Below are 12,806 nucleotides of genomic sequence, written 5' to 3' on the forward strand. Positions count from 1 at the left end.
TGTTCAGCCTGGACAAGAGAAGGCTTTGGGAAGACCTTATAGCAGCCTTTCAGTACTTAATGGGGACCTACAGGAAAGATGGGGAAGGAATCTTTATCAGGGAGTGTAGTGATAGGATGAGGAGTAACAGTTTTAAACTGAAAGAGAGTAGATTTAGATTAGATCTAAGGAAGAAATTCTTTACTGTGAGGGTGGTGAGACACTGGAACAGGTTGGCCAGAGAAGTGGTGGCTGTCCCCTCCCTGGCAGTGTTCAAGGCCAGGTTGGACGGGGCTTTGAGCAACCTGGTCTAGTGGAAGGTGTCCCTGCCCATGGCAGGGGGTTGGAACTAGATGATCTTTAAGGTCCCTTCCAATCCAAACCATTCTATGATTCTGAAATTTTTGCCAGGGTTCATAAACTTTATCAACTTTGTAAGTCTGTCCTAAGTTCACTATGGAACAATTATTTTAATTTCTCAAGAATGACATTACACGTCAGGACATATGAATTTCACAACTGTGATGCAAAGAATTGCATACACCACAAAACCAATTGGCTGCACTACTCTGCCTTTCAGGCATTCCTAGTCAGCAACATTAAAGACAACTAAATTATATGATTATGCTTCCGACAGATTAATGATGCCTGCCTTGTTTTTAATTTAAGATTCATATTCAAATATAAATTGAAAGATTAGCTATTTTATTAAAAGTTGCTAACTGCATAAAATTCCCACATAGTTTTGGTAATGCATTTTGCAACTATAACATTTCCTAAGAGAGGCTCAAACTGGAATAGCAATTACCGCCATATTATGGTTTGACTCTAATGTACATAAAAGATTAGCAAGACATTCATTTCCCAGACTCTTTCATTTTTAACACACACAAAAGTAAAAAAGGAAGAGGTTTACTGCTCCGACAACCATTATGACTGATAAACAGGATTTTCAAAAAAGCATACCAAGAATATGTTTGTAGAACGACCTTGTAAAGTAGATGTTCACCAACTGCCTGTGATTCAGAGCCAGCCCCAGAATCTGGCCGGCGAAACGGAAGTAGTTCAAGTGATCTGGATTTACAGAAGAGTTGCTGTTGGGTTGGAAAGTTGTTCCTATAAAATAAATAAAATGATAAATTGATATGATAAAAATATTATCATGCTTCATAACTCACTTTTTTGGTTTTAAGTGAAGCTTGTATTTATCAAATACACTGAGCATCTGAAACCACTGAAGGAGTTTCATTTTGGAGTTCTGGAAGATTGAGGTTTTTAGTTTACACCAAAGACATCAGAAAAACATATCAGAATGTAATGACATCTATTATTACAGTGATATTGCTCAACCACTCTCCAAGGCACCACGCTGAAATAATTATCATCAACATAAGAATAACCATGATCTGCTAAACCTGGTTCACCATATTACTATATTGCTATGTGAACCTTCTGCTCACTCTAATGGGCATGTTCCTATTATTTTGTGAACATACTCAAAGGAAGGATCACAACACATCTACTTCTTTTTATCTGGCTCAAGCCAGATGCAGACAGGAGACAGTCCAGTCCTGGTCTCCTTGGAAAAGACCACCTCAAACAGATATCCCTGAACTTTTCCTTTTATCTTTCAGGAACTAATCTGTGCCTCTACTGTTGACTGAATTCCTTGCACTTCCCAAGATTGTGTAAAGTAGAAATCAAAACATTTATTGATGATGATGATGATGATTATGTGTAATCTTTTATTGATAAAAGTTTCCTTTATATGAAGCACCAAAAAGACAAAAATTAAATACAAGGTAGACCTGGGGAGATCACCATGTGATTTTACCACAAATTTTAACTGATTGAATGTGTGTGTTTCTAAAAGGAAATAAAGGAACACCTCCACCTTGCAGATGCAGAAGAAAGGGAAACACTTTCAATATGGCTCTCAAAGTGTTATGTCCTTCTACTACAAAGCAGAAATAGCATGGACTCATTAAAACACACTCTCCTCTTAAAAGAGAGCACAAAAATCAAGGAAACTTCAAATTAAGGAAAACATTTCATCTGCATTTATAAAAATGTACTATGAATAAATCACTTCTCTTTATATATATGAGATCAATTCTGTCAGTGTTGCTTTTAAAAAGTAATGATCTTATATTAAGACCAATTAAGTGACTTTTTTCTTGGATTATAAAATGCTTTTATAAAAGAAGACACCATAAAATTAGAAAAAAAAGGCAGAGACATACCATCAGCTGACTGGGTAAATAAGGCATAATCTGGATTCACTATTTCACTGGATAAGATATCAAACCACTCACGCACCACACCTTGTCCCTGTGTGTCAAAAGAATAAAATATATTAGTACACAGAGCTTTCACTGCACAACAGTTATGCTGGGTAACCACCTATTTCTTAAAAGTCTAAAAGTAAATTTAAATTAACGTTCAGTTCAAAACAATACTTGTGAAAGAGAATGAAACATTTCCATATACAAATACCACAAAGGAAAACCATGCAATTTTACCCACCATTCCTTCTTCTCCATGAAATCTCACAGCAATCCCCTGTTTTAGTTTTGCACAATTTGCTTTAGACACAACTTCACAGCTACTCCTAAAAATAGAATCTACATACAAAGCACAAATTAATTTATCTTAATTCATTTTATTCCAGTGTATTTCAAAGATATACCAATTCCATTTATAACACAATACCTCTGTGAACCAAAAGGATGTCATTTTCATTGACAGGCCTGTGCACCATGTCCGAATCTGGCTGCCCAGCATGCAGATGTTCATAGAACCATTCGCAGCGATCTTTAAATGGCTACAAAACAAGAGGTAAACCATATTATATAGATGCATTCAACTGAATAATTCTTCTCTCATAACCATAACTGGAAAATGGTTATGTATGCTTCTCAATTAATTTGAGATGTGCAGAGAGTTACTCAGTGCTACCACAACACACTACTACACAGTATTTTGGGAAGAGAAAGAACTAAACATGCCCTTGAGTGCTTGCTGAAGTCTGGTATGCAAAAAGGCTGGACCACCAGTTATACAGAAATAGCTACAGTTCACCACATAGGAGAAAAATAGCACAAAACTTCTTTCAGGTCAGCAGGGAAAGGAATCTAGGTAAGTCAGTCACTGGCTTCTTTAACACCGATTCTCAACCACAGCTAAGCACAGAAGCACAATTGACATAAGTAAGTCATATTTGTATTAAAGTTGACTGGCAATAAAAAAACAGGCCAAAGGAACCAGAAACCTTCCAAAGCAGGTGAGAAGTAGTCCTAGCTAGTACAAGTAGTCCTTGTAGGTGAGAAGCTTGCTCAACTCAGTATTTAGATGGACATTTTGCAGTAGTTCTGAAACAGATATGACAGGTATGGCCTCTCTCATCTATTAACAAGCAGAGTATCAGTTCTCTGAATCTCTTTATTATTCGTAAGTAATGAATTTCAAAACCACACATTTTAACCAAAGAATGGATAAAAAAATACATCTACACCATGTCCTAAAAATGAAACTGGATTACCAAAACCAATGTACATCTAAAAATAAAGGCACTGTTCACAAAGTACTGTTCAGAACTAAAGAAATAAAGCTTTTGGAACAAATCCCCAAGTCTGGGGGTTGGGGGTAGCAGGGGGGAGGGTGCAGAGTGTTCTGCTTGGTTAGGGGAATTTTACCTTTTTTTATCGCAAATTCTCTTTTGATCAAAATAGTTTAATGTAAGGAACCTTTCTAATAGAGAACAAAGCAAAAGTAAACCAGTGTGTGCTAAATGAAGGAGTTCCAAATAGTTCATTATCACCCAAAGACCATCTTCGTTTGTAATAGAACAAATACACAGCTCTGGCCCTGAGTTAGTTGTAGACAATCATAATCTTTTAAAGGCAAGTGATGAAAACGTGGCAGATGCTTAATGCTACCATGTTAAGTAAAGCAGCAAATTTCCATACCGGGTTTGCTTGCTAATATTTCCACTTAACTACACTAGGCTTCCCTAGAGTAACTCTTTAGTCTCGAATTCATGTCCTGTGTTAAACTGAGAAGTGAGTTTAGGTTATGCAAGGCATCAGGATTTTACTCAAGAAAACCAAATCCAAACAAAAGAAAATGGTAGGAAACAGCAAAGGGTAACAAGACAACATGATGTTTCACTGAAGGAGCTGCCACTAATTAACTATGGCCAAACCAACTAATGGTGGTGTATTTATCCTCTGGTTTGTCTCAAAATGTAAGTCAATTAAGGAAAGAGCACAGCATTTTAATGCTCAACCTATTTGATGTACACAAATAGATTTTAATAATAGGACATTAACACTGTTTAACTGAAAGTTGGACTTGTAAGACATTTAACACTGGTCATCTCAAATGACTTACACATGTATTTTAAGGAATTAGAAACCTGGCTGCAATGTCTGTTTAATCTAAACTTTCAACATACCAGATTCAGAAGCACTGGAGGCCACACTTAGTTCTTACATCCTCCCCCAAAATGGATTTTTAAAAAATATTATTCTTTTTAAACAAAACACCCTCTTTATATTTACTGAAGCTGTAACTAAGCAGCTCCTGACATTTACCTGAGCTTTTATGATGTGCATAAATCTTGACATTAGTTCAGGACACTCAAGAAGAAAATGAAAGTGATCAAAAATTATTTTGGGATTTCTGAAAGAAAAATAGATGAGAAGCCTGTTAGTCAGAGATGCAATAATAATGTTTCATGATACACAAAGTCTACATAAAGAGACAATGCAATTAGTAATATAGAAAAGTTTCAACAGACTCTTCTATTTCATCATATTTTCCTAACTTTTGTTTCCAAATGTCTCACGCTACCTCATCCTTTGAATATGGAGGATTACAAGCAGCTCTCCAGACAGAAGCAAGGTTATAAATTGGCAGTCCCAGAGAATCTCTGGTTGAGACTCCTTTAAGAAGTCATTATGTATAACACATTTGAAGAGAGTTTTAATCTGCCTCAAAAGGGAAGGTTTTATTTGGAACAAAGATGAGGCAAATATACATTAAGGAAATTATTCTGTTGCTCTGTGAAAAACATTTTGTTCAGAAAATCTCACAGAATCTTATAAAAGGATGGCTCACACATGCAGAAGAGTTTACTTAAGCCTGAGCTCCGAATCATTAATATATACTCCCCTGAAGCTGGCAGGACCATTAAAGTGCATATGGTACATACGGAGTTGTATTCTATTGTTGTGACATAAGAAAAAAAGAAGTAAGTTTTAATTATTTGGGGGAAAAAAAACCACATTAGAAATTCTATATTTCCTGAAGCTTACCGGTTAACAAAACACTTAAGAACATCATCATGTTTACAGACAAATTCTATAAAACGAGGCGATGTCATCCTGTTCAAAAAAAATCATAAAGATGCTTTCAGTTAATGAAATCAAAAAGAATTTGAATTACATAAATTGTTGATTTTCTTAAATAAATACTATGCAAGTAGAAACTGACAGTTTAACTAATCAATCATAAAATGAAATAGCAGCATTAAGGTTTCATAATAAACTAACAGAAAAGGCAAAAATGCCAATAATCAAGGTCAAGCAACCTGACCACTGTTATTAACTATATGAACAAGAAAAGCTCAAACTAATGGAGACAGACACTCTTCTACTGGTTAATTCCAGCTTTCACTACAACAATGGAAGCACATATAAGGAAGGACTAATATTATTTGTACGATATACATGATATGCACATTGTTCTATATTCTTGTTCATTGTATAAAACTGCCATCATGCACCTTGTAAATTATGGTAAGTGAGGAAAAAAGCCATGAAGAAATAACCCTACAAACACAGCAAATTTAATAGCGGGGGTCAAGGTGACATTTAATGGCTTCATGAAATAACAAAACTACTTGCCAGGTGTACACTATACAGTCTTGTACACTAGTATGGATTTTTTTTTTTCCCTATATATATTTGGAGAATAAGGGAAAGATTAACATGGGTGCAAGTTTTACTCCATTTATTTACATCTATGTTCTGCATTTTTTCAAAAAGATAAATTCTTAATTGGATCCTTTAAGCTTCAGCAACAGCTAATGAATACTTGTAAACAAGAATAAAGTCCTCTCACCAAATGCCTTGAAAGGTTGTGAAAAATACTACTTTAAAAAGTCAAGGATAACATTCTTAGAACTGTTGCTGTTCCCCACAACAATTTAGGCACAAGCTGCTCATTTTACATAAAAGTGAGCTGTTTTCCCTCTCCCTTACTGTTTTGAAGAAACAAGTCTCATCATGTCCTTCCTCTCAACCACACAAAAAACCAAGCAAATAAAAACTTCCAGGCCAAATTTATACATTTTAAACACGCTTCTGGTCTGAGAGATGATCTGAAAGTATTAAACAACTAGAATAGTCTTCCCTTAAAGAAAATTAACTCTTTACCTGTAATTGCCACATAAGCTGTAAGATGCAATACACAGAGAAGAGGTGGGGGGGAAAACCAACTACCTTAGCATCAGTTTTGATGCTGAAAACTTGGAACATTGTATTTTGGTATATTAAAAAAGAATGCCTAGACCCCGTATCAGCATTTGCAGAAGAAAAGCAATTCTGGCAAATGAAAGAAACTAACTTCAATATTTCAAATGTTAAACAGCATGAAATGCCATCTTTATTGTATGAGTATTAGGAACAATGGAAAACGATGAGCTCTGTTTACTCTTCTCCACTGAACAATACACTCAAATCTAAAGTTAGACCCATTTTAAATTATTTTGTCTGAAAATGTCATTTGTTATAATTGCAAATGCTATCTGAAGATGGCAGCAGTAATGAGTTACACCATTGTGCCATTTACTCCTATTAATATCAGAACTTCAGCAAAACAAAGTATGTCTCAGATCTTTGTACTTCTCTACACAGTTCTGAAAAGCCCTAACACAACACAGAATTCAGGCGTGGTCTGCCTTACTTTTCTGCACCCCAGGGAGTTCTCCCAGTTGTTGCTGAAACAGTTCTTCCTCTCCTAGCTTCTATGATAACAACTCTCAGTTAAACTTACATGGTATCCACAGGAGTTCTCCCTAACCTGAAGCATAAATTATGCATAGGGACAGACCCACTGGGCAAGGCCCTGTGTCCAGGTGGACTTGCTGATGGAAGACAGTCACCTCTCCAACTGAATTTTGGTAAGAAGACATAAGTCAGGGCAGGGTGGGTTGGGTAGGGCAGGTGGGAAATGTACTTAATTACACACATTTCTGTTTTTCATTTGACTGCTGTCAATAATACTTTACTGGCATTTTATCTTAATATGGTTTGACGGAGATTTCAAAGGAAATGGCTGAAGAGCAGTTCCTTTTCAAGGTGGAGTAAATTAAAAGTGAAAGTACTGAGGTGCTTGTGAAACACTGTGATCCCCAGATCATCTTCCAGAGTGTCCACAGAGGAGTCTGCCCCAGACAAACAGTACAGCCAACTTGAAAGCTTTTATTCCACTCAGCCTGGCAGAGAAAGAAAAACCTTTACAGTGGCTGGGAATAACCAAGAGTTGTCACACAGTGGTAAGTCTGCTTCTAGATTCCTCAGGAAGCTTGTAATACCACCATACTCAAGACGGTCAAAGGGTCCTTTCCCTGCAAGTTCACAAATATAATCCATAACAATCTTGAACAGATTGAGACCTCTAACAGTGGACACACTTTCTTTTCAAATCAGACACTGATGGTATTAAATTTACCTAAATTGTAGTGCCTGTTCCACACAAAACTATGTTGGCCAACCAGGGACACAATTGCAAGTGAGAGCTACTTTGAGATTGAACTTCTGCAATATAGTCAAACAAGTTTTGCCCCATCTGTCATTTTCACATATGAAGATAATTCACTTTTTTTTATGAGCTCATAGCTCTTCTTGCTAGGTAATCACATTAAATTCAGGGATAATTTCATATTAAGAACCAACAGCAAGATCAATTAAGTTTCAAGAGATCAAAATTACATTACCTGCAAGTATCCCACATGATTACAAAGAGCCATTAGACATTCAATACAAAATCTGCCCCAATGTAGCTATGTTCATAGGCAGAAGCACTATGGAAAATTTGCTGTGTTATTTGGTGCCATTACAGCCAGAAAAAAAAAAAAAGTATTCAAATAACTGAACTACTGAAAGCATTAAAAGGCATACCCTTGACTGTCACTAATATCATTCTTCCAAGAAAGCATATAGGATTTTAAAATGGTAACAGTTTAGGTCCTCTCCTTACCCCTGAGGCATCTGACAGGAGCAGCACATGTAAAAGGCTTGAATGACAGCACTTAGCCTGTTTGCTGTCATGGAGATAACATCCTGGCAATCAGCACAAGCTTCCTGCTTCCCAGCAACATCGTATGTTTTTGACTCGCCAGCATCACTGGTTAGTTCTTTTCTGCCCTCCGTTCCTGCAGCAGCAAAGGAAGGCGTAGGAGTAGCATCCTGGTGATCCGGTCCTTTTTGCTTCAGTAAAATAGAAGTAATGTTGGCAGAGTCCCTTTTGTTTTTCATCAGCTCTGTGGCTATAAGAACAAGCCATTCATCTAGAGAATGCCAGAGCAGTTCCAGTGGCTGCAATAAAGACATGTAAAAGCAGACAAAAAAGGAACACATTGACATTAGATAATATTAATAATGTGATAATCCTTTTAAGGCAAATAAACATCACGCTCATTAAAACACTTTAAATGATCCTTTAAAAGTCATGTTAGAGATAAGACTCAAATACTCATAAAAAACTTCTGTACTTGTAGCCATAGAGCACAAAGAGAAAATTTCCTATTGAAGGAAAAGAATCAAGCAGCAGATGGAATAAAGTAATTTAGAAAGAGTGAAACACTGAACATTTTAACAGAATTTGGCCTCATAGTTGTTACATGGCACACTACTGCCTGACTGCTGCAGTCAAGCAGAAAAACAATAACACACATGTTGCGTTTTCAGAGTTAAAGAGTGCATCAGTTCTTGTTTGAGGCCCTGGTCAAAAAAGCTCCCTCTACCAGTTAGATGAAGCAAATTCCCGACAACCCCACCAAGATTCACTCATGCACATATCTAGTAAGATGAGCTTTATGCATAATACAAGCTCATACAGCTCATTTTGATAGTACCCCAGATGTCCCAGAGTAAGGGTCAATAATACGTAGCTTTATGAAAAAGAAACAAGTATCAGCAGATTCTCATGTCCATTTTTAAAACAATAAATTTAATTTTATTTTAACAAAGTCACTCTTTATTCACTACCACTAGCTTAAAAACAACATAATTGAAACCTGGTACAGTTCCATCTTTACATACTTGCTCTGAGGTTCAGACCTATTGCAGAGGAAAGGGTTGAGATACCTGGGGCACTCTCATGAGCATTTCAAAAAAACTCAAGGGCTGACTATGCTGTCCCTTAATGGTGTTGAAGGGTATGTTTCACAAGCATACAGGTCTAGTGAGCACAGGGATATGCATCCTACAGGGAGGTAATTCTGACTTAAATCTTCTATAGCATTCCAAAAATAAGAGTGAGTTTCTAAATGCACTCCTTTTTCCACATATTACTGTTGCATCATTTTTCACCAATTAAAGCTTTCAAAGACTTAACAGAAACTGAAAATTATGTTCTCAGATTCTCAAGTTGCCTTTAAAAATTAAGAGCAATTCAGAGCACACGGTACCAGAAGTCTACACTATCTGGAGCACTGTCAGTACACCTCACAGTGACATGCTCTCAATACACAATAAATTACTTTCCATAAAAGCTGTGTATTAAAAAATTCTGTTGAAATTTATCATTAAAAAAAATTTACCATTATGCTTCCATTTTTTCCCAATAAGAATTTTTCGGAAAGCCAGCCTGATCTCCAAGACTGGCAGGCTTTGATCAACATACTGTATGATGCTCAATCCTTGTACTCCTAGTGACCACGCATTGCTCTAGATGGTGACCTGAACACCTCCAGCACAGGTACATTTTCTACATAAATGTCTGCCATACAGGATCAAGATGGTTTCTTTCCAAGACCGGCATGGCAGATCTTCACCACAAAACATAATGTAGAAAAACTTTCTAATGGAAAATAGGATCCATTGAATATAGGGAAGAATTAAAACGCAGTTGTGTTCTTAACACATAACTCACAAGACACTAGGTAGTTACTGGAATACTAAAAGATAGTTTTCTTCTCCCATATTCTCAGCACTTAGCCTGCCAGACACGGTTTATCTGCTGATATCCTGTGGTTTATCTTTTATTTCCCAGAGACTTTGCATGCTTTTCAGAACTCTTGCAACTGATTCAAAGCTACTTTTTCAGATTCACAAACTCATTTAAAAGTGTAGTCAACTACATACATTCATAGCAACTTCAACATTTCACCTTTTTTTTCTAGTCTAATGTCATGATATAAGGCACTCCTCTAAATATTGTCCACCACCTCCATATCCATGGCTGATAGCATTTTATGTTAGCACCCATGGCCAGACCTTTTCAAGCGTAATAGGGACATAGTCAATCAAAGCATTAGCAACATTTTTTCAAAACTAGGTCAGCATTCTTTGGTCAATTCATACCATGAAGCACATACTAAACACAAACCTCCACTCAACCTTCAGTTTTTATATCTCACATTTTACAACAGTTTCTTTGGAATTATACTTCTGAATCTGAATACCAAGCTTTTACAGCTGTACATATCTCTCAAATGCAAGGATTTCGCTATGCAATGCCTTCCTCTACACCCATCTAGAAAGCAAGACACTGGAAATCAAACTCATATACAAACTGCAAAGCTGGAGCAAAACTTTTTACCAGGTGACAGATACTTAGTCTTTTAAGACACATGGTACAGGAGATCACTTATCCATGAAGTGACTGTGTCACAGCAGAGAAGTCAAATCAATTCTAGAAAAGAACAGTATCTGAAATGAGGGAAAAACATTACAGGCTTCCCAACTGCATTCAACTAGACAGGGAGATTTTGCAGCAAGTTTCCCTAATACATGATCATACTGAACAGCAACTGAAAGAGCAATACATGAAAAAGTAATGAATGTAAACCTGGTCAAAATTACTATTCATAAAGTTTCTCATTGGTAAGATCTCATTTGAGTTAGCAGTAGCTTGTTTCACAACTGGGTGTTGAAATTCAATTACTATTTTGGTTTTTGCAAAATCAATGTCTTAATTAGCTGGTGTCTCCACTTTAAAGCATTTGGACACGCCTGAACTGAGCAGGCCTGTAATGAATTACATACAGGGAACTTCAGTAAAGCAAAGATGCGCGTGTGATTTTCTTGTCCTTGTCAAGCAGTAACATTCCTCAGATAAAGATATACTCCCATTTTTAATACCTTCCAAGCTAGATTACAGTGAGAGCTCTTCAAAATATGTTCAATCAGTATACTATTACAGAAAACCCTAATAAAGCATTAAGAAAAAAGTCAGAAGAAAATTTTTCTTCATTTCTAATACTGGATAAAATGTTTTTGCCCCAGCTTTTTAAAAGAAGTTATGAAGTACATCTTTAAGGTCATCAGGTCAGAGCTATACGGACCTAATGAGAGCATGTTCAGAAAAAAAGGAAACAATCCCTTATACCACACAACAAGGCCTGATGACGTTCCTTTGCATATCCCACAAGGGTACCACAAGACAGAGCTCCTGCCACTGCTACCCTCAATTCCCTTCCAGATAAAAGTTTCTAGGTCCATTCTTGAAAGAACACAGTATTGAAAAACAGATTAGCTTCCTATATAATAAAGACAGACAATATCCAGAGGTCTTCATTTGCTCATATAAACAGTATTCAGAGAAACAGGTGATAAACAGTATCACTTTCTTGTACTCTGGAAAGACCTTACATTGGACATGAACCAGCAGTCTGAGAGACTTGTTTTTCCCATAAAACCTGTATCAAAATTCAAATTATCTATATTTATCCCCACAACTGAATTTTAAGATCAGCAGCATATTCCAATTCAAAACTTCTTTCCTCTGAAATTTTCAATATGGATCTCAAATTTGAAATCTTAAAGTTCCATGCTGACTTTTTAAATACAGATTTAACTCTCATTTTGGAGCAGCAACACCTGTGGTTTCCCTAATAGTCTGTACTAAACAGTTACACCATCTACATTCAAGAAAACTCAAATAAAACAAAATTCAGGAAAGGAATTCTTTGTCACTGACCTGCATGTCCCACATACAAGTACTGGTACCAGTGAAGACACACAACTACCAGGTCTTCAAGAAACCTCCATACCACTGCAATAATCTAAAAGATACAGTAGGCTTTTTTCCCCTCATCCCAAAGGGTGAAAAGGATCATCACAACCATTTTTTGAAGGAAAGGACAAAAATATAAAAAAGGAAGGTAGGAATAAGAGAGAACAGGAAGTCAATTTGAAATTCAAGGAAGAACAAGCTAGTGCAACCACAACTGAAGACTACCAACACTGAGACACCTGTGCACCCCATTGCCAAACGAGAATAATCTCTCATCGGCAGTTTTGTACTTTTGAGTCTGAAATTTAAATCAACCTCAAAAATATCATGGAGAAAACAATGGCCCTAATGAAGGGTTGCCTCAGTTATAATACTTCTAAAATTAGTAAATTAAAATACCAATAATAATTTTTAAATAATCCTGAAATTTTTGTTTGGTTAACTAATGAAACAGTAGTATATATTTGCTCATTTATTAAAAAACATTAAGAATTACTGATATTTTCTGGGACAACCATGCCAGCTGTGTAATGTAATGTGATAAAACAGAAAAACTACGATGTTGTTGCTATTACAGAAAC

The 12,806-nt window shown here is 36.3% G+C and overlaps 1 protein-coding gene across 7 annotated transcripts in view; it reads right to left on the reverse strand.

Annotated features, from left to right (window-relative positions):
• HACE1 (HECT domain and ankyrin repeat containing E3 ubiquitin protein ligase 1) overlaps positions 1 to 12,806 on the reverse strand; it is a 59,478-nt gene that overhangs the window by 17,841 nt on the left and 28,831 nt on the right. For all 7 annotated transcript variants that reach the window (XM_074896100.1, XM_074896098.1, XM_074896097.1 and 4 more), the window contains 7 exons: positions 8,245 to 8,582; positions 5,298 to 5,366; positions 4,575 to 4,662; positions 2,692 to 2,803; positions 2,506 to 2,603; positions 2,223 to 2,310; positions 946 to 1,095 (listed from right to left, as the gene is read on the reverse strand). In XM_074896100.1, the coding sequence (XP_074752201.1) occupies positions 946 to 1,095; positions 2,223 to 2,310; positions 2,506 to 2,603; positions 2,692 to 2,803; positions 4,575 to 4,662; positions 5,298 to 5,366; positions 8,245 to 8,582 (943 nt within the window). The remainder of the gene's footprint in view (positions 1 to 945; positions 1,096 to 2,222; positions 2,311 to 2,505; positions 2,604 to 2,691; positions 2,804 to 4,574; positions 4,663 to 5,297; positions 5,367 to 8,244; positions 8,583 to 12,806) is intronic.

Source organism: Athene noctua, chromosome 1, assembly GCF_965140245.1.
Source record: "Athene noctua chromosome 1, bAthNoc1.hap1.1, whole genome shotgun sequence".
Taxonomy (NCBI): domain Eukaryota; kingdom Metazoa; phylum Chordata; class Aves; order Strigiformes; family Strigidae; genus Athene; species Athene noctua.